Consider the following 22,297-nt stretch of genomic DNA (forward strand, 5'->3'; position numbering starts at 1 on the left):
ATTAACTTGATTTGAAATCCTGTATTACTCTCACTGTTTTGTTTTGACTGATTTTCCTCTATTCTGTTTTGCTTGATAGTACCAAGTTCAAGAGTATAGGCAACAACTGTGAAGACAGTAAGATTCATTATGACGCCCATTCTAGTTTGACTATTATCTTTTTTCAAGTCCTGTAATGTCTCCAATATTTTGGTTTTATTGGTTTTGTTTTTACTGTTTTGTTAATTTTATTATAACTGATGATATAGGCAGTTCTTTTTAAGATAGCAAGAGGCATTATGGTAACCATTGTCAATCACCTTGTATTTTGTTTTTACATTATATATTATGTCCATCCTTTTGATTTGACTGACTCTGTTTTGTTATGGCACATTTGGTTTTATTCTCTTTTTAAAAAGTAAGAACTGTGGGAGTAATAAAACCCAAAATGTGTAATTATCATTGTACAAAAGAGTGAAAAAGAAAGTGCTCAAAGGATATAACTGCATTTATGTTTAAGTGTATAAGATGACCATATTACTGAGTTTTGTTGGATCATTGAACAGAACTGTTTGCAATCTCACTGTTTGAAAGTCCACTTTATATGCTTTAAATTTGTAACTTGAACAACTATTTCTAAGATGACAATATGTAATCTATTAACTAGTGATTTCCTGTTTACTTTTTCTGAAATTCTGTATAACTTGTACCCTTTTTGTTTTTTATTTTCTCCTTAAATAAAATTTTAAAAAAAGAAACAAACTCAGTCCCTTGAGAGAAAAATTTTCTGGGCTACAAAATGTCTCTGCACCTTGAGTATATCTATCCCTATCTATCAATCGATAGATCAATTGATTTTTTGAGATACTGCCTTCCTTTCTAATTCAGGCTCTCCTTGAACTCACTATATAGCCCTGGCTTCCTCAAACTCATGGCAATCCTCCTGCCTCTGCCCTGGAGTGATGGGGTTACAGGTGTGCACCACCACAACTGGCTTTTTTTATTTTTTGCGACAGGGCATCACTGTGTAGTCCAGCCTAGCCTTGAACCCACCATGTAGCCCAAACTGGTCTTGATCTTCAGTCAACCCTTCTGCCTCAGACTTCCATGTGCTGGGATCATACCACCATGCCTAGCTATCTGTACCTTGATATTAGACACAGAGCTCTAGGCTAAGTTTAAAACCAACCTGCACAATTTAGTGAGATGTTGCCTTAAAATTTTTTGAGAAAGAAAAAGAGCTGTAGGTATTGCTCAGTGGTAGACCATAGGCCTAGCATGTAAGTGATCCTGGGTTCCTTCCAAGGCCAGAAAATAAGGGTTGAATAAGAAATTCAGGGCGGGCTGTAGTCCCAGTACTCAGGAGGCTGAGGCAAGAGGATTATTGCAAGTCCAAGACCTGCCTGTACTACACAGTGAAACACTGACTAGAAAGAAAGAAAGAAAGAAAGAAAGAAAGAAAGAAAGAAAGAAAGAAAGAAAGAAAAAGAAAAAAGGAAAGAAGGGCTGGAGATACAGCTCAGAGGCACAGTGCCTGGCTGGCAATAGCAACGTCGTGAGTTCGATTCTCAAGACCAAGAAAAAATAAATTGTAGGGGGAAACAAAAATTCTGAGAGAAGGAGAACTACTGGAGCCACAGACTCACAGATTTGAAAGAGGTAAGCTATGGTGGGCTACTGGGCTCCTGCAATGGGGCCCCTGTAGTGACCCCTCTAAGACTGAGACACCTCCGCCCCCTTAAGAGGGTGAAGTGAAGCTCAGCGAACTCAGCCTCCTTCCCACCTCGGCTGCAGCCTGCTGTCTCCAGAACACTGCATAAACTGGAGCCCGAGGCAACACCAGCCTGCGTCTCTGGGCCCTGGGAACCCGGCTGAGATGCTCTGTATGGTGCGGCAACCAGTTTTAAATGAGGACTCTCTAGGCCATCGGAAATTTCACAAATCGTTAGCACTCGTTCTACATTTATTGACCTAAAAGCGAAAGAACCGGAAGATAACCTTAAAAATCGTGGAGGGATTTTAGCTTCACGAAGGTGGCCTCAATTTCCCAAGAAACCTGACATAATATTCAGCCACTGACTGGTGTCCTAAAGATGACGCCACTTCGGTACACTAACGCTTGACTCTGCCCTCAACGATAATGGCGGTGCTGATTGGGCTTCTTGCCCCTAAGAATGATGGCCGTCCAGTGGCTTCACTTTGTTTCTCACCGACCCGGAAGAAGGCGTCTAGCGATTGGGTGGCGCCGGGAGGTTGAGGGAGGAAGCCCCTTAGTGGTTGGGCGGTGTTAGGTGAGGCTGGTTTTAAAGGAGCCGGTCGTGGGAGCTGTGGAAAACGAGATCCACGGGAGGCGGCGGTGAGCGGCGCACTGGGTAGGGCAGCTGAAGAAGAGGGGGGAGGTCGAGGAGGCATTTGAACCACCTGGTCCCAAGCTGCGGGACGCTGGGCGGGGATTTGGCCAGGGTGGGGGTGGAACGGTGTCTGTGGGCGGGACCTCCCCCAGGTTGGAGTGAAGTAGGGTATCTGCTTGACAGTGGATCCCCGGGGATCCGGACTGAGCTCTACGATACTCAAAGTCGGGCCGCCCCCAAATGAGTGGAGCTTTGTAGAGCCGAAGCTCACAGTGGGAGGAGAAACCTCGCGCGGTGTCTGATTGGAGGAACTACGCTGTGGGAGCCTTTCCACAGTGATCCAGTCTAGGGGATGAGGTGGGGAGCGTCGCTGAGAGCATTGCTTTGAAGTCCTCGGCCACTTGCTGAGAGAGACGAGCATCTCTGAGGGATTCAGCGGAAACTGAACCTCCCAGGACTGGGATCCCAACAGATCCCGGGGATCTCAGGGCAGAATTTGCGGGATAAAGGCCTCGAGAGGCTTGGGCCGTGAGAGAACTTGGCCCTCCGCTATCTAGATTCTCGTGGCAGGTGCCAGGCAGGGCACGAGTGATTTGATCGAGGCCGCGACAGCGAGAGGACACCCTCTCCGGGCTGCCAGTCGGGGGCGCCATTGCCGCGCCTCAGGGCTCCGGCCTATAATCTACCCCAGCGTCTGGTGGACCATGAAGGGCGGAGCCCCTAGGAGGGGCTGGCCCTCACTCTGCGCTCCCCTGCTCCCCCCTCACCCCAGGCCGCAGCCTGGGATCCCCCAGGGACCCCTTGAAGCCGCTGTTTCCCCCATGGACTTGCCTGGGGACTCCAGGTGAGAGCGCACCCCGCCCACCTGTCTTGAGCCTGGGAGACGGGAACCTTGGAGGCCGTGCTGGGAAACGACAGAGCCAACTACAAGTTCAAGCGACTGTCCTCTTTCTTTCACACTCCAGCCCTTCTGGCCGGCCGAGTTTGTGCCGCCAGCCCCTAGCTCGAGCGTTATGGGAAGCCAGGAGCCCGAAACGACCGAGACTGCAGCCGCGGGGATCCCCTTCTCCCCTGGAAAAGGCCTCTCGGCGGGTCTTGGCCGTGGTGCTGGAAGATATCATGGCTTCCCACATGGTGAGCCCCCCACATCCCTCCTCAGTACCAAAGTCAAACCAAATACCTATTGAGGAGATTGAGGCCTAAACATTTATTCTCACGCCTATCAGCTAGGCAGCCTCAATGCTGGAGCCTTGCATGGCTTCCAGATACTCCAACCTAGGATTAAGCATGTTTCCAGTGCCCCCCTCCCACTGACCTGGAAACATTCCTGTAATTCTTTATACAGTATATTTACATATTTTACTTTTAATATATTTACATATTTTATATATTTACATACTTTATTAAAATATTCCCATAATTTCCATATGGACTCATAATGTAACATGTCTTCTATACCATGACCCATCTTTCCATTTCAGTAAATTATGCTGTCATATCTTTGTTTGTATGTGTGTGGTTGCTATTTTGTTTTGTTGCCTTTTGGGGTTATTTTATTAGTACATGTTTGCAGTACATGAAGTTTACATTCATCGTAAAGAATAAGTGCATATACTTTTTTTGTAGACAGGGTCTCTGTGCAGTTCGAGTAGGCCTTGAGCTCACTTTGTAGGCCAGGCTGGTCTCGAACTTGCAAGGATCTTCCTGCCTCAGCCTCCCGAATGCTGGGATTACAGGCGTGAGCCACCACACTCGGCTACAATAAGTGTATATACTTAATATATCTTGATTCTTTTTTTCCTTTCCCCTGTCCACCTCCCTCCCACCCACATCTTTTCTCTTTTCCCTGTTATACATTCCTATGAGTCTGCTTTTTTCCCTTGGGAAGCATACTGTGCTAATTGACTCCATTCACAGGAGAGAAAAACTGAGGCCCCCAAATCAGGCAAACCTGCCCAAAGTAACACTCTATTTCATTTCTCTAAACAGCCCAAATGAGATTACTCACAACCCACACCTCCACTCAGGTGTCAGCCTCTAATTCAGACCAACTTGCCTCAGGGGAGCTGAGTGAATTCTAGCCATAATCTGTGACTTTTGTGGCTAAGGGCAGTATTAGGCACAAAAAAACCATCATCCCTGTTTAGTCCAACCTCATTCTTGCTCTTGACAAGATGATTTATTTTTGTTATTATTATTTTTTTTTTTACCAGGAATCAAACTCAGTTCCTCCAACTTGCTGGGCAGATGCAGTGTCCCTGAGCTACATCCTCAACCCCCCTACTTTTGATACTTCTTCCTCTGCTAGGTCTCCTTGACCCAACAAAAGATCTCCACTCCATGGGGCCACAAGAACCACCAAGATTCTGGCTGTAACCAGTTACCCACCTCACCACCCAGGCAGGCCAAATGGTCCTCTCAGGCTAGGTGAGTATCAAGGGAGGGGAAGTAAGTTAGGGATGTTGTTGCTCAGCCCACTGACCTTCTTGTTCTCTCACCAGGCCTCTTGACTCACTGCCTTTATGCAGAGATCCCTTAAATCAAATCCACCGATCTCCTACCCTGAGATGGCAATCAAGGACAACCCCTAGCCCAGAGAGCAGACCTCTGCAAAATGTGGACCAGCCCCCCCAGTCAACCTTGGTGGTGCTGCTGGAAGATATTGGTGCCCCCAGACCCTCAGCAGAGGTATGAAAACAGAGTTGCAGATGTCAGGGGTCCACCTAGGACAGGCATGCCAGTGGGGTAGAAGATAGGGTAGGAAGCCTGAACTGAGTGGATTTCTTTCAGGGCACAATGATAGCATCATGGCAGACACTGCCTGAGCAAAGACTATATAAGAAAGTCTTTGATGCTAACCCAAGAGGCTATCCGGGGACTGAATAAATCAGGACATGGCGAGCTAGGGAGGCCAAAGAGGGCTTTCCTGCCTCTCCACAAATATTCCATGTTTATATCCAGGGCTTCGTCGATGAGAGCCCCAACTTCATCATCCCAGCACAAAGGTGAGAGCTGGGGAAGGGATTATCAAGGTATCCATGCCATAGCCATCACCCAAGTATCCAGAACTAAGGGCTTCAAGATTTACTTACCAGTTCTTCCTTGTAGCTCCTTCAGAGGACTGAGGGACAAGGGAAGTACTAGCCTAGCGGGAATCTGATCACAGAAACCGCACCTGCCCCTTGCCCAGCCTTTACCTTGTTCCTTCATCTCAGAGCTGAGCCTATGGTGATGGTACACCAGTCAATGCCTGAACCCAGGGAACTAGATCCTCCATTCCAGCCGTCCACGCTGCCTACACACCGTCCAGACAGCCTGACACCAGGTAAAAACTTCTAAGAATGAGATTTAGGAGTTTAGAAAATCCTAATTGAGGTTTGGTTTGCTTTGCTTTGGTACAGGGTCTAGCTATGTAGTCTAGACTGGCTTCGAACTGTGTAGCCTAGATTGGCCTTTAACTGACAAGAGTCTTCCTGCCTCTGCCTCCTAAGGACTGGGTTTATAGGCATTCACCACCATACACAGCTTCTAGTTGAGCTTGTGTCAGGTGCAGAGGTATAGATGAGGCTTAGCCCCCTTCCAGGGAAGAACATGGTATATGAAAATGGAATTTAGACTGCCAAGGCTGGAGATCCAACTCCTAACTGTAAGATTTAAGTTTTAGGAGTAGGCTGATTATTCTGTGGACTAAGATTAGTGTTTAGGGGAGGGACTTACAAGTCTGCAGCTGAGAAATGCCCACCTGTGATGCTCTCCTTTCCTCAGCCCCAGATCCTGCTTTGGAGCCCCCATCAACTCCACCACCATCCAGCCTTTTACGGACCCGCCTCAGTCCCTGGGGCTTGGCTCCCCTCTTCCGGTCCGTGCGCTCCAAGTTGGAGAGTTTCGCTGATATCTTCCTCACACCCAGCAAAACCCCAGAGCCTCCACCTCCGTCTCCCCCCATGAAGCTGGAGTTGAAGATTGCCATCTCAGAGGCTGAGCAGTGCAGGGCTGTGGAAGCCACTACATCTGTCAGCCCCCGACCCCCTATCCGCCAGTGGCGAGCTCAGGACCACAATGTCCCTGCACATCTCCCTAAACTCTCTCTGGGCCGAAGCCACTCCTGCCCTGATCTGGGGCTCCCTGGCCCAGGTACCTGTACCTGGCCCTCTTCTGTACCCCAACCAAGCCAGTCACGGCCACGGCGGCACACTGTGGGTGGTGGGGAGATGGCCCGAGCCCCACCACCCCCTCTTCCCTGTCTCCGGAAAGAGGTCTTCCCTCTTGGGGGAGTAGGAGCCTCCCCCTCTCGAGCCACGTCTTGCTCATCTACTGCATCCACTTCCTCCTTCTCCGAACCAGCAAAACCCAGGTAGTGGTCTTGATGAACTCTCCTTGAAGCCCTGGTCACAACCAGAACCTGGCTTCCTTCCCTCAGTATCCAGTGGGCAGGAGATGGGGATATTGCTGTGAATCCTCTTTGCCACTGAGTCTTGACCTTTACAGACTGGGCTCAACCAAAGGGAAGGAGCTAAGGGCCTCAAAGGACCAGGTGCTTTCAGACCCTGAGACCAAGGTACGAGTACAGATGAGGGGGAGGACACGGGGCCCAGAGCCCAGGCCATTCTTTCATCTTGTCATATTTTTCAGGCTATGGGAAAGGTTTCCAGATTCAGAATACGCAAGACACCCAACCGTCCTCAACTAAATCTTACACCAATGGGGCTGCCTCGACCAGTCAGGTGAGAAGCTCACTGGGCAAGGTACTTCCTTGGGCAGACAGGTGGAGGCTCTTATCTTCTGAAGTGTGGCTTTGCTTCTCTCAGGCAGAACAGTCTAGATGGGAGATTTAATTTGATGTAGTTTGTGCTTGGAACTCCCTATCTGTCTCAGAGAGCACTCCTGGCCCTGGCATATCCTGGAAACTAAAATATAGCCTAGGTTTACCTATCCCTTCTTCAGGTTGTGTGAGCCTGAGGTTTCTCAGTAGCCTCTGTTCTTTGCTTCCAGATTGAACAAGAAGGAGTTCAGTTTGGAAGAAATTTATACCAATAAGAATTATCAGTCACCCACAACCAGGAGGTGAGAAACTTGGAAGGCTCAAGGGTGGTAGAAAAGGCTAAAACCAGGGGGCATGTTGGTTAACAGCGCCTGTTCCTGCCTGGTCCAGGACCTTTGAGACCATCTTCGAGGAACCACGGGAGCGCAATGGGACTCTGATTTTCACCAGCTCCAGGAAGCTCCGCCGGGCTGTAGAATTTCGAGACAGCAGCCTTCCTCGATCCCGCCGGCCATCCCGTGGGGTCAGGGCTACAGCTGGCAGAACTGTTACTCCCAACCTGGCACCCAGCCGGGATGTGGGACCTCTGCTGAGGAAGCGGCTGGAGGAACTAGATGCCTTGCTCCTAGAGGAGGAAAAGATGGATGGAGAGAGACCCCATCAGTCCTAGGAACTCCATCGGTCTACCACAGAAGGAAAGCAACTATTTGTCCATCTATCTCTGTGGAGGGATGGGAAACTTCTGAGGCAGTTATATTTTTTTCTCTATATTTCTAGTAAAATTCTCAATGTTTTCTGATTTTTTGACTAGCTGAATGTGAGATTTGCCATATTGCCTGATATATGTTGATTTCCTTCACATATCTGGGAAAAGGAAGTGGTGCCAAGGAACATGAGAGAAGGGTATAGGGCAAAAAAGGAATGGTTATTGGTAATTACCTTGATTTGAGACTTATTTTTTTTTTGGTCTTTTTCCTTTTTATTGGTACCGGGGATCGAACTGACTACTGCCTGCTTACAAGGCAGGCGCTTATGCCGCTGAGCTAAATCCCCAACCCCTGAGACGTCTCTTTTAAGGATGGTTATTTATGAAAAAGCTGCCGGTTAGGGCTCTCCCAATTCATTTACATAAAGGACACAGCCTGGCATGGTGTTGCATTGCGTATAATCCCAGCTGTTTGGGTAGGGGTAGGCAGGAAAATCACAAATTTGAGCCTAGATTGAGTGGCCTACTGAGACAAGACCGTGTCATACAATTAAAAAAGCTGAAGATGTACGTAGCTCAATAGCCTCTGAATTCTGTCGTGTCCGTGTCCCCCCCCCCCCGCCCCAGGACCACAAAAAAAGAAAAAAAATCAAAGGAGACTAAAAGGCTCAGAGTACACAAAGGCCCTAAGACCTGCTGCTGGATTTTGGAGCTAAGTGCACAGCCGTAATTCCTCACCTAGGATAACAGATGTACTTGAGCTGCACACAGCCCTGTGAGAACCGAGTCGCAGATACGGAGCTTGCTGCGCGCTGCCCACAATAATACGTTAAGGTGGGCTAGGACAGCACATCTGGTGGTGAACTAATCTGTGAAAACGTGCGCAGCACACAAACGAAGGTGTTTTTGTACTTGGTATCACTCGGAGAGTGGAGACCAGTACTCTAGCACCGGGAGATAACAAATAACGTATACCGCCCCTGAGCCTAGGCCACCCCTACCTCCCGAGCGACCCTCCGAACCGCAGGCTGGGGAGGGGGGAGGGCCGGTATTGCCGAGCGCATGCGCAAAGCGCTGAGCAGCTGAGCGGCCGAAAGGAGACGCGACGTAACTGGTGGTACAACAGCACATTTAACAGCCGCGCGCCACCTAGTGGCCAACTGCCCTCTAAGATTCTGCCAGTGTATTCCAATCCTTAGTGAACTCTGCGTCTACACCATCAGAAGGTGGCCAATAAACGAAGAGCAGGAAGAGGCGGGTCACGTTGGAGACTGCCGCAAACACCTACTTCTCATCAGTCGAGTCACAAGACTTGAGGAAGGGCGGGGATAACTGACGTAACCCAATCAAAGATTTGGGGGCGGTTACATAGCCCCTCCCAATAGCTTGACCCCGCCCTTCGCGTTGACGTATAGTACTTCCTACCCTATCAACGACTGAGCTTGCAGCAGCCCGAAGGAAGGGGGCGGAGAGTGGGAGGAGGCAGCGAGAGGAAGGAGGCGTAGGCTGAGGAGGAAGAGGGAGGAGGGGCAGGAGGATCCAGGCGAAGAGGCCCAAGACTCCAAAGGAGACGACGGGAGGGTGCGCTGGAGCTCCTTCGGTGCCCAACGGCCGTTCCGGATCCCTTAAGGCCCAAGTCAGACACGGAGAAAAGCAGGAAGAGACTTTTATGTCGGCGGACAAAGAAGCTTTACCCGTCACCGTTGCCTCACATCCGGGACTTTGGAGGGCTGCCCCCCCCTCAGCTCCGCCCCCCTTCGCGCCTTTCATGGCGACTGGAGGCGGAGGCTGGTGTTGCTGGGCTTGGAGGAAGCCCCTTTAAATCTCCTTAAAGGGGTGGTCGTCGAACTCGGCCGACTCTGCTGCCAGCCTTAAAGGGAAAGCTGTCGAACAGAAGCTGACAAATTGAGAACTGGACTGTTGGGGAAATTGGAGCAAGTGGGATTTCCCACCTCTTCTCCCCGCCCACGCTACAAGTCCTTTAAATTCAGCTTAAAGGGGAAGTGGCAGCTTGTGGAGGACTAGAAACTTAACTCGCGAACCCTTAAAGGGACGGTTTGCTGCTTGAAGGATTCTAGACTCCTTAAAGGGGTGGCCTCTTAACCGGAGGACTTGAGACATTTTTAAAGGGGAGGTTTGCGTTTTGGGTCGAGATTTCGGCCCCTTTTAAAGGGGTGGCCCTTCCTCTTCCTCCGGGAGACTATCCTCGACCCCTGGCAGGGGGCGGCTACCGCACTAGGCCGGCCGGACACAGTCGGGTAGCCTTAAAGGGACCGGGGGCTGGACAACTTGAGGCCTCATCTTAAAGAGACGGCCGCCCCGTTTTCGCCGTCGCGGCCCCGCCGGCCCCCCAGGGGGGGCCCTCGGGCTTGTCGCCCCGGGGGCGGCGCCGGCTCTCCAGGCCTTGGCCTTGGGGCAAGCTCAGGGCCAGCGGATCCTGCTCTAAAGGGGAAGCCGTGGCCTTCCCGTCCCTGTGTGGTCGCCAGCGCCGCGCTTGCGACCCCGGGCCTGCGGACAGGCCGCTCCCGGCCCCGCCGCCTCCGGATGCGGCGCTGAGGGCCGTCGCCATGGAGACGGCCGCGGCCCCGGGCCCAGGCTGGGCGGCTGAGGGCGAGCGAAGGCGGCGGCGCTGCTCCCGCCGGGACCGTGACCGCGAGCAGAGGCGCCGCCGAGGGCCAGGAGGCGACGCACCCCGAGCCTTGCTGTCCGCCCCGCGCGGCTCCTCGTCTTCATCGTCGCCGCCGCCGCCCGCCAGGCCTTGGTCGTCGGCTTCGTCCGGAGAGCGCCCCGGAGGCCCGAGGCGGCGGCGGCCCCGACCCAGGCCTCGGCCCCCACGACCCCGCGCTCGGAAGCGGCCCGCCGGCTCGGGCAGCCGCGGGGAGGAGGAGGAAGAAGAGGAAGAGGGGGGCGCCGACGATGGGGAAGCCGAGGAGGAGCCGGAGGAGGAAGAAGAAGAGGAGGATTTAATCGATGGCTTTGCCATCGCCAGCTTCGCCAGCCTCGAGGCCTTACAGGTGGGGCTGAAGGGCGAACGCGGCCCTTGGGGGCTCGAGAGGGACCGAGACGCGGGTAGGGTGCCTGGGGGTTGCTGGCACCCCAAACCAGAGCAACCGGCTCCTCTGGCCAGATCTCTGCCCCACCCTGGGGTGGGAGGAGGTAGAGCTGGTCTCCAGGGACCAGCAAGGTTTCTGGCCTGTAAGGCTGTTTGGTAGTCTGGTCACCCTCAGAGAGGTGGAGAGCTTTCATTTTTCCATCCAGTTCAGTTCCACCTTCTTCTCCACAGAAGGATGCATCTCTTCAGCCCCCAGAGCGACTGGAACATCGGCTGAAGCATTCTGGGAAACGGAAGAGGGGGGGCTCCAGTGGGGCCACTGGGGAGCCAGGGGACAGCTCTGATCGGGAGCCTGGCCGGCCCCCTGGGGATCGGCCCCGCAAATGGCCCAATAAGCGGAGAAGGAAAGAGGTGAGCTTGTCTGAAAACCTCATCCTAAAACTGTTCAGGTGAAATGTCCTTTTTTGGGGACCCATTTTCTATCAGGAGTACCGCTGCCCTTCTATCATAAACTCTAGTCCCAGTCTCTAATCCCAGAGAGGAAAGCAAAAAAGCAAATTTGAGGACTGTTTTTCCCTCCAATTCAAGTCTGACCAAGAGTTGTTTATAGTCGACCCACTTGGTTTGGTTGGTGTGTATCTACTTTAAATATATTGATAATTGAGAATTACTTAGTTGAATTGAAAATAAATTAGATGTGGTCCCTGCCCTTCCTTGGAGGTGGTGGCAGTCTTAGCCGGAAAGAAACAGTCAACAAGCAAACACCTGGACCACAGTTTGAGAAGCTTCCCCAGGCAGAGATCTGGGAGAGGTGTGCAGAAACCCCCATGAGGAAGCCACTCTTTCTGCCTGGGGGATGGGAGGAGAGTTGTGGTTAGGGAAAGCCCCCTAGGATGTCTTAGTCAGGCCCTGAAGTACAGGCAGAAGGTTACTAAGAGAAGAAATGGAGAAAAGTTGTTTTGGGTAGAAGCACATAGATGTGAGAGCCTAATGTATTTAGAAATTGACAAAAACGTTGAGAAGGGGAGTAGGTAATACCTGAAAAGCTGCTGGAGAAAGAGATTGAAGGTAGATCGTGAGAGACCTCATGCCTGGGAGTTGAAACTCAATTGCCTGGCCAGTCCACTTCACTTACCTCTGGACTCTGGTCTTTCCCAGGCCTTCTCCCGGCACTCTCTGGAAGCTGGATACATAGTAAGTGCCATCCACCTGTACTGGCCCTCACCTTCCCCATTGTGCCCCACTCATCTTCACTCTCCTGACACCTCTCTCTCTCCTCCTCCTCAGTGTGATGCAGAAAGTGATCTGGACGAGAGGGTGAGTGGGGCTAGAAGTCTTTGGGTGGGCAGTGTGGCAACTGGTAAAATGGACTACTGCTCAAAGGCCTTCTGCCTACAGCAGACACCTATCTTTGAGTGGGGAACATGAGTCAGGTTGAACTAGGATTAGGCTTTTGGGAGGAAGGGGGGAGTCAGGAGGGTAAATGGCTTTTTATTATGACCAGGGCTACTGCCCAGAGAATAGAAGGCCACATCTTGGTGTACTATCCTCTTCAAAACCCCTGAAACTACCATTAGGTCTCCATAGGAATCTAGAGTGACTGTGGAAACTGAGATGGTCCTTCGTGTTGTCCATTTGTCTGCTCTTGCAATCAGGATCTCCTACATGAGAATTTGGTATGGTCATGCTAGTGAGAACATAAAACCATTGTAGTTTCCATCAGAACTCAATTTATAAAATATATTTCAGTTTGTTAGTAGGATAGGTATTTGCTTGTTTTGAATTAATGCATTCTAGCAACTAATGTTCTACCTCTTTTAAGTTACTAAATTTGCATTCCCGTGTATGTTTTGCTTTCTTGCAAATGTTGACTGGATCAGAACAACCTAGGAAATGTTTTTCATCTCAAAGAAATGACTGTAGTCCAGTCTAGCTGATTGTTGCCACATGAGAATGGAGTCCATTCTCAAGAGAACCTTAAGTCTGGGTTTTAATAAAGAATCTTCCAGGTTTCAAATCATCAGCTGAGAAGTTCAAGACCAGTCTGGGCTACAAAGTGAGCTCAATGCCAGCCTGAACTGCATAGCAAGACCCTGTCACAAAAAGACCCTCCCCTCAAAAAATCAGCAAATATTTTTGCTGATAGCCAGGGACCAAATAGCTCTATAGGTTAGGCAGGCCTATGGGCTAGCAGTTAGTGACATTCTAGTTTTGATCTAGCTGCTTCTCTGCCAGTTCTTTGTGGTCTTATTTCAATACTCCTGGCCTAGCAGGTTTTTGGGCTCAGCTGCTCTACTCCCTCCAAATGTAGCCCCCTGGAGCACACAGTGTGGTGGATCTCAACTAAACTGATGGGTCAGACCTACCATCCCCATCTTTCCATCGGGCTCCAGAGGCTGTTGGCCTGCCTAGATGGAGATCTGATCCAACTGCCGTCTAACCATCTCTCTGTCCTTCCCCAGGTCTCTGATGATGACCTCGATCCATCCTTTACTGTTTCAACCAGCAAAGGTTGGTAACAAGGGCTGGAATGGAGGTGAGGGAGGGAAATTGGGTGAGCCTTAACTGAGCATGTCCACCATCCTGCCCTCACAGCCTCGGGCCCCCACGGCACCTTCAATGGGAACTGTGAAGCAAAACTCTCCGTGGTCCCTAAAGTGTCGGGCCTGGAGCGGAGCCAGGAACAGCCCCCAGGGCCCGACCCGCTGCTAGTGCCTTTCCCTCCAAAGGAACCACTGCCTCCACCAGCCCCTCGGCCTCCTGTCTCACCCCCTGCACCCTTGCCGGCCACCCCCAGTCTGCCACCCCCACCCCAGCCCCAGCTGCAGCTTCGGGTCTCGCCCTTTGGCCTCCGCACTTCTCCCTATGGCAGCAGCTTGGACCTCAGCACTGGCAGGTGAGTGGCCCAGGGGTTTGCTCTGATCTAGAAGGGTCTGCTTATTTTAGTGCCAACCCCTGCATTCTGTGCTGGGACATGTGATCCCTGTGGGGCATGACTTGAAAAAGGACAATGGGTGAAGTAAATTTAGAGATTCCTGCAGGACTTACCTGGGCTCTTGATAACATTTGTGTGTAAGGGAATCCAGTTTGTGCTGTTTCCCACTTTTGCTGCTGGTGAGAACTTTTTGTAAGGCACATCTGCTAGGAATAATGTTGTTTGGAACATACTTTGGGAAATGCTGACATGATTAAGAATGCTGGCTTTGGTGTCAGTCAGACCTAGATTCAAATTCCTGCTCTGCCACTTACTTGCTGTGTGATTTTTGGCAAGTCACTTAACCCCTCTGAGCCTCAATTTCCTCTTTGTGAAAGGAAATAATAATGGTACGTTCATCCTAAAGTTGTGAGATTAATTCTTAGTGAGTTCAGTGTTTCCCAAAGTGTGTACACTCATCTTTAATGGGCGGTGAAATGATGTCAGGTCTTACCTGAGTAAATGCTAAAAGTTGCCATGAGTTAGCTTTTATGTGCTTTAGAAGAACGTGTTTGGTACCTCAACTTGATTTCACATGTTACTGCTTAGCATGAGGCCAAAAACATTTAAGTAAGTGGTGTAGTGCGAATGGCTGTATGGCTGTGGTGACATTTGGGAATGTGGTGTGAAAGGTTGGAGCCTTGTGTTAGCTTATAAAGCAGGTGCCAGCAGTTGGCCTACAGTAAGTGCTCACCACAGGGTAAGAACTGATACTGTTTATTATTGATGCTATCACTGTGTCATCGTCATTATCATTGTTACCATTCTTAAGAAAACTAAGGCTCAGAGAGGGGCAGTGACTTGCTCAAGGTCACCCAGGGCATTCATGGCAAGATGGGTTAGAATTCAGGTCTCCTGATTCCCAGGACAGGCCAGCTTGGTGCTGCTTCCACTGTCTTAGGGTGGGACCCAGATGGCCTGTTGTAATTAAGCGTCAAAATCAATGATCTGTTTTGTGCTGTGGTTGAATCAGAAGAGGGAAAGTTACGTGGCCGGAGACAGCAGAGGCAGCTGCTTGGAGAAAGAAATTTAGAGAGAGAGGCAGCTGCTTGGAGAAAGAAATTTAGAGAGGGAGAAAAGGGGGCTTTGGGGGAGGCACCTCAGTCTGAGAATGGGTTCCCTGGGAGGAGATCCTGGGGGCTGGGTTCTGCCATCTCCCAGTTTGGAGAACCAGGGTCATGGTATCACCCAGGTTTCTGACCCCCTCCTGTCAGAGCTGGCACCTCCCAACCCCCTCACTCATCTCCCCACTTCTCTCCCCAGCTCTTCACGGCCGCCCCCCAAGGCCCCGGCCCCTCCCGTGGCTCAGCCTCCCCCCTCATCATCCTCTTCGTCCTCCTCCTCTTCATCTGCCTCCTCCTCGTCCACGCAGCTCACCCACCGGCCCCCGACGCCCTCACTCCCGCTGCCTTTGTCCACCCACGGCTTTCCGCCCCCTGGGCTGCGGCCCCCACCACCACCCCACCACCCCTCCTTGTTCTCTCCTGGCCCTGCCCTGCCCCCACCTCCACCCCTGCTGCAGGTGCCAGGGCACCCTGGGGCCTCAGCTGCTAACGCCCTTTCTGGTGAGTTTGGGGTCCTGGCCCCGGGGGGGTGGGGGACCATGACTCTGAGCTTGGGCCCCAGCAGTTTTGGGGGATCTGGGCCACAGCAAACAGCAGGGCTTAAGGAGGGAGTGGCTCAAGGCCAGGGGGAAAGCCAGTTACCTGGGGTCAAGGAGGCTGATATGGTGGAGACAGATTTTAAAGCCTTCTCCCCCTCCCCTCCCACAGAGCAGGACCTGATCGGCCAGGACCTGAACTCTCGCTACCTGAATGCCCAGGGTGGCCCTGAGGTGGTGGGGGCAGGAGGCTCGGCCCGGCCTCTGGCCTTCCAGTTCCACCAGCACAACCATCAGCACCAGCACACCCACCAGCACACCCACCAGCACTTCACCCCTTACCCCCCGGGCCTGCTGCCTCCCCACGGTCCCCACATGGTGAGCTCTTCCTTGGGCTAGTGATTTGACCCAGAGGCTTGGGGGGAGGGTGTGGCTCCCAGGGGAAGGTCCTGGTTCCCTGGCTGGCAGCTTACTCTTCCCTTCTCTTCCCTAGTTTGAGAAATACCCAGGAAAGATGGAAGGCCTTTTCCGACACAATGTGAGTGTGTGGGGGAGTGTGTGTGTGGTGGGCATGGCCACATCATTGCATGGGGCCCTGATTGTTGGGTCCAGTCTTCCTCTCCAAAAGCCAGACCCTTGAAGCTGGGAGAGCTCCCTGGAGGGTTTAGGGTGGAAACTAGAGGACTTATGGGTAGACTAGGCCTGGGCTGCACCTCCACCCCCTGCTTGGACTAGTCCCCTTCTCTCCACAGCCATACACGGCCTTCCCTCCCGCAGTGCCCGGGCTTCCTCCGGGCCTCCCACCGGCTGTCTCCTTTGGCTCCCTGCAGGGGGCCTTCCAGCCCAAGGTGAGCTCTCAATGCAGATGGCACCACTATGTCCTGTCCCTAACAAACCCAGATACTCTGGTTTTACTTCCTGTTCCCCAAAACCATGCCTAATCTCCTGCCTTCCTTTCTGCACCTAGCTCTTTGCAAAGCCATGCACTTTTCTGTTGTCCCATCCCCTAGCTTGTTTCTTGATTCTTTTATAATTGGTGCCAGCTCTCCTGTCTGATCCCTTCACTCCCCTTTCCCAGAGCACGAACCCTGAGCCGCCACCACGACTGGGGCCAGTGCCAAGCGGGCTCCCCCAAAAGGGGACACAGGTGAGGGGGGCCAGGGCAGGTCCTGGGGAAGCTGGAAGGAGGGGAGAGCAAGGTTGACTTAGAGAAAGTGAAGCACTGGTTCCTCCCTTTAATATATGGTCAGGGTTATCCCCCGTGTCTAAGGAGAGAAGATTTGTGCAAAAGAATTATCCAAACATGAGAAACAGGAGTTTTACTGAGGTTGTCCAAGGAGTAAGATGATTGTTAGGGTAGTAGTTTTGCATTTTGTAGTCCCAGGGCTCAAACTCAAGGCCTCACTTATGCTAAGCTTGTGTTCTACCACTGAGTTGTCCTTTAGCTAAAGGACAGTGGTTTTTGTAGAGATTTTCAAATTGAAGTAACAAAACTTTTCTTTTCCTATTTCAAAATGACATCATACTGAGGAATCCTTATCCATAAAACAGTTAAAAGATAAGCTTCTCCTTCGTGAAGTGGCTGGGAGCCTAAACCATCCTACCTTCTTTGCACATGTGACCACCTTAGACCGTAGGACTTTTGGAGCATTGTAAAAAGCGTAGGACATGTTTACAAAAGAGTAAATGAGGGGGCTGGGGATTTAGCTCAACGGCATAAGTGCCTGCCTTGAAGCAGGCAGTTGTGAGTTCGATCCCCAGTACCAATGAAAAGGAAAAAGACAAAAAAAAAAAAAAAAAGAGTAAATGAGACCAGAGGTTTTCCAACATATTTAAAAGGTGTTTTTTCCTAAAGAAATCTTAAGTGGATCCCTAAGCTCATAAAACCAGGCATGGGGGGCTGGAGATTTAGCTTAGCAGCATAAACACCTGCCTTGCAAGCAGGCGGTGGTGAGTTCGATTCCTGGTACCGATAAAAATGAAAAAGACAAAAAAAAAAAAAAAAAAAACACCAGGCATGATGGTATGTGCTTATAATCCCAGCACTCTGAAGGCTGAGGCGGGAGGATCACTGCAAGTGAGGGCACCCTGGGCTACATAGTGCATTCAAGGCCAGCCTGGACTACACGGCAAGACCTTGTCTCAAAAAATAAAATAAAACCTGTTAATCTGATAGCTTCTCCAGTTGAGAAAGCTGTCCTGCGTGCCCCAAGCCACTCCCTAACCCTCCCATCAGGGCACTTCCCTGGGGTCTGGTGTTGGAAGAAAAAACCTGTAGCAGGAGGAATGCAAGAGAAGTTGTTACATAGCAGGAAGGTCTCTGGAAGTAGTGAGGGGTGGCTGGGTACTACAGAGCTGAGACACCAAGATCAGGAAACAGGTCTGAATTGCCTACAATCTCTCCTTTGCCATCTCCAGATCCCTGACCATTTCCGGCCACCTTTGAGGGTGAGTTTGGTGAGGACCTCAGGCTGCATGAGGCTGGGGGCTGGTGTCAGGGTGTTTGGCTTGAGAGGGTGGGTCCTGCTTGGGAAAAAGCAAGCAACCCAAGACGTGGAGGCAGCCAGATGTGAAACAGTAGATACTAAAGGTCTTTCAAGTTACAGACTTGGGCTCGGAAGTAACTGGCCACGGGACCTTGGGCAAGACAGTTCATCTCTCTGAGCCTCAGTTTCCTAGGCTTTTATGAGTGGGGATGTTGTGTGGCAAGGCTGGGCCCAGGGCTGGGCCTGGAGTGGGTGATGAGTGAATGAATGTTCTTTCCTTCCCTTTCCCTTTGGTCATCCTTCTGGGGCGGCAGAAGCCAGGGAAATGGTGTGCCATGCACGTGCGCTTGGCTTACATGATCCTGAGACACCAGGAAAAGATAAAGGTACTGGGGCTGGAGGGCTTGGGAGAGTGGCTCTGAGAGTCAGGGGTGGCCTGAACTCTGGGTATCTTCCTTCAGCAGAATCTTAGTAACATTCTCCTATTCCTGTCACAGCTGAGCAGCTACACAATTAGCACCTGTATTCTCTGGCCAGTTAAAGGAATGGTCATAGAAATCTCTTCAGATAAGAAGAAAAGGGTACCCCAGCACCCTCTTGGTGGCCACTAGCCCTTGGAGGGGAGCTAGGGGTGGGATGCCAAGAGCAGGGACCTAAGAGGTGCAGAAAACAAGAAAAACAACAACAAAAAAGACCAGACCTGGCTTCTCACTGCCGGTCTCCTTGTGTCCCATGCAGGGTGATTCCCACAAGCTTGACTTTCGGAATGACCTCCTGCCCTGCCTTCCAGGGCCCTATGGGGCCCTGCCCCCTGGGCAGGAGCTCTCCCATCCAGCCTCCCTCTTCACTGCAACTGGTAAGTCTGGCCAACTCTCAGGGTCTGAGGTTTCCCATCTGTGGCCTGAGGTCCACCTTGCACCCACTCAGCCTCATTAGAATTTCCCACCTCTTTGCCCTAGGTGCCGTCCACGCTGCAGCCAACCCTTTCACAGCAGCTCCCGGGGCCCACGGACCCTTCCTGAGCCCTAGCACCCACATTGGTAAGAGCCGAGAACATACTGGATAACCCAGGCCTTGTTCCTGACTTCTGGATGTTGTCGAGGTGGGAATGGGAAGTCAGACCCAAGAGATAACTAGAATGGCATAGACCTTCCATTTGCTTTGTGACCTTGGACAAGTTACTTTACCAGCTCTGAGCCATGATTTTCTCATCTCTAAGTGAGTAGGGAAGGTCAAAGTGATTCTATTTGCCAACTCAAACTTTGTTCCTCAGTGATGGTAGGGAGTGTGTGGCACCTAGGAAAGCAGGTAGAGGAGAGAGGCAATACAGGCCCACAGAAGAGCATAGTCCCTTGCCCTTAAGGAACTTAGCACAGGCTTCTTGGGGTCATTAACCCTGATTGTGCAGGACAAAAGTTGAGCCTGTTGACACATAGGCATTCCTGGCAGGGAAGCTAAGTTTCCTGTGAAAGATAGGCTAGTTCTGATGGCTGTGTGACCTGTGCATGAAGTTTGAGTCAGGCCAAGAAGGGCCCCTGCACATACAGTGTGGAGAAGCCAGCAGAGACCCCCGGGCAAGTAGCATGCTACACAGCAGAAATGTAAGCCAGGTCCAGGTGGCTATCCAGGGAGGGGAGTTTTAGAGAGGCACATCAGGTTGATGGTAGCACTCATTGCTAGGTGACCATTGGGAAGTCATTTCACCTCTCTGATCCTGTTCTGTCGTTTTAAAAGTGGGAATGATCTCATCTGCCTCCTGGGCCTTAGTGAGACTGAATGTCATGATATGAAGGGAAGCTTTGCCCAACTAAAGAGCTCAGCACATACTTAAAACCAAGTGACCAAGGGCTCAAAGGGCCTGCTTACTGACTTCGTACCCACCTGCTTTTTGTGCCTGCTCAGAGCTGGCTGCTTGAGGCTTTGACTGTTGCCTTTTTCTCGGCAGATCCCTTTGGGCGTCCCACAAGTTTTGCCTCCTTGGCTGCCCTCTCCAACGGGGCCTTTGGAGGCCTAGGCAGCCCCACATTCAGTGAGTGTGGAAAGATTGAGGTGGGGGCTGCAGCACTGGGGTCCTATGCTTAGGCACGGCCTGGGAGGAAGCCTGCACATGGGGCCCTCTGTTCCTTGGCCCCTATCATTCTCTGCTCTTCCCTCTGCCCAGACTCCAGCGCTGTCTTTGCCCAAAAAGAAAGCCCAGGGGCCCCACCAGCCTTCGCCTCCCCCCCAGACCCATGGGGCCGCCTGCACCGCAGTCCTCTGGCCTTCCCGGCCTGGGTCCGGCCCCCTGAGGCCGCCCGGACACCAGGCTCGGACAAGGAGCGGCCTATGGAACGGAGGGAGTCCTCAATCACCAAGGAGGAGAAGGACAGGTGCGCTTCCCAACCCCACAGCTCCACTTCGCCAGCCCTCCACTCTTCTGGGGTGCCCTCATCCTCTCCCTCTGCACCCCCCAGGGACCTCCCCTTCTCACGGCCCCAGCTCCGGGTTTCTCCTGCTACTCCCAAGGCCCGGGCCGGTGAGGAAGCGGCTCGGCCTACCAAGGAGTCCGTGCGGGTAAAGGAAGAGCGGAAGGAGGAGGCTGCTGCTGCTGCCGCTGCCGCCGCCGCTGCTGCTGCCGCTGCCGCCGCCGCCGCTGCTGCTGCCACCGGGCCTCAGGGCCTTCATCTGCTGTTTGAGAGGCCACGGCCACCCCCCTTCCTGGGCCCTAGTCCACCCGAGCGCTGCACTGGCTTCCTAGAACCAGCCTGGTTGGCAGGTCCTCCACGCCTAGCCAGGCCACCCCGTTTCTATGAGGCGGGTGAAGAGCTGACTGGACCTGGGGCCGTGGCTGCCGCCCGTCTCTACGGTCTTGAGCCTGCTCACCCCTTACTCTATAGCCGATTGGCTCCTCCACCACCACCTGCAGCGGCCCCAGGAACCCCTCATCTTCTCAGCAAGACCCCACCAGGAGCCCTTTTGGGGGCACCACCCCCTCTTGTGCCCGCCCCCCGGCCTGGTTCTCCCCCCAGGGCCCCTGGCCCTGCCAGGGCTGACAGGTGAAGGGAGGGGAGTGATAGGGGCAAAGCTCTATCTAGTTCCTCTTTCCTTTTGGCAAGGTCATGGAGCTGAAGTTTTAAGGCAAGGCCAGAGGGCAAAGGTCATGACCTCAGCGTAGTCTCTGAGGTTATGGACCTGGGAGCAGAGCTCGCATGAACCATGGGGTCACTGGGAGGACAGAGGCCACTAGCCTTGAGAGAGGTGTGTGATATATGTGAGCAGGGCTCATTTCAGAGACCATGGTTCCTAACCTCTTGAGGGGCACCAGTTCTCCTCTAAGGGCCTCTCCCCAAGGGCTCACTAAGCCAGAGGCCAAAGTGCCCCCCTCCAATTACCACCCCAGTTTTCATGCCCTCCAAGAGCTGGAGGAGGAGGGGCTAAAGGAAAGGGGGTTCCATGTACATATTTATCTCCCACAGCCTCCCAAAACCTTTTGTACATTTTTACAGGGGTACCCCTCCCAACAGTCCCCTTCCTGGTTAATTGAATCCTCAGACTGGTGCTGTGTTCCTAGCCTCTGCTCCTGTGGTGGGAGGGGTGGCAGGGCAAGAGCCGGGAAAGGACAGGTGGGAATCCAGGGCTCATTCCTGGGAATGTGGGGGTGTAACAGGAGGTGAACCCACAGAGGAAGGGACCTAGAGGACCTAGACTGCAAGGAAGGGAAAATACTTCCCACCTGACTGACAGCCTAGGCCCCACCCAACTTGTTCCTGTTAACTCTTGTGTCCTCAACTCCAAGAAGCTCCACCTCTAAGCCTCAGACTCCACCTTTTAATGACTCAGTGCCCCATCCCATTTCCAAGTGCCCCCAGGACTCCTGGGCCCTGCCCCATAGAACCCTCTTCTCCAGAACCCTGCCCTAGGCTGGGGGGTGGGCAGAAAAGGTCACCATGTACCACACACCAAAGAAAGGGGTTGGCCCAGGGGTGGGCACACAGGCAGCTGCTTCAGCAGCCTAACGCAGCAGTCCCAGCCTTCCCAAAGCAGCAGGTGTCTCCAGGCTGGGGCCCAACTAGAAGGCAGGGCTCAGTTTAACAAAACCGTAAAGTTGACTTTTTTTTTTCCCCCGGTGGGGTTTATTCTGTAACATGACTTGCGGATATTTATATAAAAATGAGTGTTACAATGAGGCCCCTTGGCTCCTCTTTCAGTCTGTGAGTTGCCTAGCGTGAGTGAGCTTGCAGCCAGAGGTAAAGAAAGGATGTGGACAATACTGACCTGTCCTGCCTGAAAAGTTTTCTTTCCTTCCCATAAGGGTTGAGGTTGATCTGCTACTTTTGGATGGTGGGCTGGTCATTGTTGGGTGTGAAAGTTTTTTGTTTTCTACAACCTAGGAATACAGAAGATTCAA

General features: G+C 52.2%; 2 protein-coding genes and 1 long non-coding RNA gene across 9 annotated transcripts; 2 read left to right on the forward strand and 1 right to left on the reverse strand.

The window, feature by feature from the left end:
- Positions 1-2,204: 2,204 nt before the first annotated feature.
- Positions 2,205-7,891, forward strand: Prr14 (proline rich 14). 5 transcript variants are annotated; one of them, XM_005007579.4, is made up of 12 exons: positions 2,205-2,351; positions 3,103-3,174; positions 3,296-3,464; positions 4,639-4,757; positions 4,832-5,018; positions 5,292-5,335; positions 5,546-5,655; positions 6,096-6,684; positions 6,819-6,888; positions 6,963-7,054; positions 7,323-7,394; positions 7,483-7,891. In XM_005007579.4, the coding sequence occupies exons 2-12, from the start codon at positions 3,152-3,154 to the stop codon at positions 7,760-7,762; spliced, it is 1,755 nt and encodes a 584-aa protein (XP_005007636.1). In that variant the 5' UTR covers positions 2,205-2,351; positions 3,103-3,151; the 3' UTR covers positions 7,763-7,891. The 5 variants fall into 5 exon arrangements, with proteins under 5 accessions (XP_005007636.1, XP_012997650.1, XP_012997651.1 ...); XM_005007580.4 differs by having other exon boundaries at positions 2,252-2,335; XM_013142196.3 differs by lacking the exon at positions 3,103-3,174 and having other exon boundaries at positions 2,207-2,351.
- Positions 7,339-8,793, reverse strand: LOC134470752 (uncharacterized). Its single transcript, XR_010039904.1, has 2 exons — positions 8,537-8,793; positions 7,339-7,717 (listed from the first exon to the last, which is right to left on the reverse strand). It is a non-coding gene; the product is annotated as an uncharacterized LOC134470752 (long non-coding RNA).
- Positions 8,794-9,254: 461 nt separating this feature from the next.
- Positions 9,255-22,076, forward strand: Fbrs (fibrosin). Of its 3 annotated transcripts, none has more exons than XM_063226834.1 (18): positions 9,255-10,812; positions 11,082-11,261; positions 12,009-12,044; positions 12,138-12,167; positions 13,313-13,361; positions 13,446-13,746; positions 15,088-15,389; positions 15,597-15,802; positions 15,918-15,962; positions 16,177-16,272; positions 16,503-16,571; positions 17,843-17,872; positions 18,228-18,296; positions 18,649-18,766; positions 18,870-18,950; positions 19,856-19,939; positions 20,072-20,279; positions 20,364-22,076. In XM_063226834.1, exons 1-18 carry the CDS (start codon positions 10,366-10,368, stop codon positions 20,947-20,949), a joined length of 2,937 nt encoding a protein of 978 aa, XP_063082904.1. In that variant the 5' UTR covers positions 9,255-10,365; the 3' UTR covers positions 20,950-22,076. The 3 variants fall into 3 exon arrangements, with proteins under 3 accessions (XP_063082904.1, XP_063082905.1, XP_063082903.1); XM_063226833.1 differs by having other exon boundaries at positions 9,256-10,812; positions 18,225-18,296; XM_063226835.1 differs by lacking the exon at positions 12,138-12,167 and having other exon boundaries at positions 18,225-18,296.
- The last annotated feature ends 221 nt before the right edge of the window (positions 22,077-22,297 follow it).

Source organism: Cavia porcellus, unplaced genomic scaffold (genome assembly GCF_034190915.1).
Source record: "Cavia porcellus strain 051 isolate PalLab524CR breed Dunkin Hartley unplaced genomic scaffold, mCavPor4.1 scaffold_16, whole genome shotgun sequence".
Lineage (NCBI taxonomy): Eukaryota > Metazoa > Chordata > Mammalia > Rodentia > Caviidae > Cavia > Cavia porcellus.

Excerpts from the sequence above, each read along its gene's own strand:
- Prr14 (XM_003478243.5), top strand. The coding sequence starts at position 3,035 with ATGAAGGGCGGAGCCCCTAGGAGGGGCTGGCCCTCACTCTGCGCTCCC. Across the intron at positions 5,019-5,291 it reads CCCCCAGACCCTCAGCAGAG|GGCTTCGTCGATGAGAGCCC; the intron begins GTATGAAAACAG and ends GTTTATATCCAG. Across the intron at positions 5,656-6,095 it reads TCCAGACAGCCTGACACCAG|CCCCAGATCCTGCTTTGGAG; the intron begins GTAAAAACTTCT and ends TCCTTTCCTCAG.
- Fbrs (XM_063226833.1), top strand. The coding sequence starts at position 10,366 with ATGGAGACGGCCGCGGCCCCGGGCCCAGGCTGGGCGGCTGAGGGCGAG. Across the intron at positions 15,963-16,176 it reads AAGGCCTTTTCCGACACAAT|CCATACACGGCCTTCCCTCC; the intron begins GTGAGTGTGTGG and ends TTCTCTCCACAG. Across the intron at positions 19,940-20,071 it reads CCTAGGCAGCCCCACATTCA|ACTCCAGCGCTGTCTTTGCC; the intron begins GTGAGTGTGGAA and ends CCCTCTGCCCAG.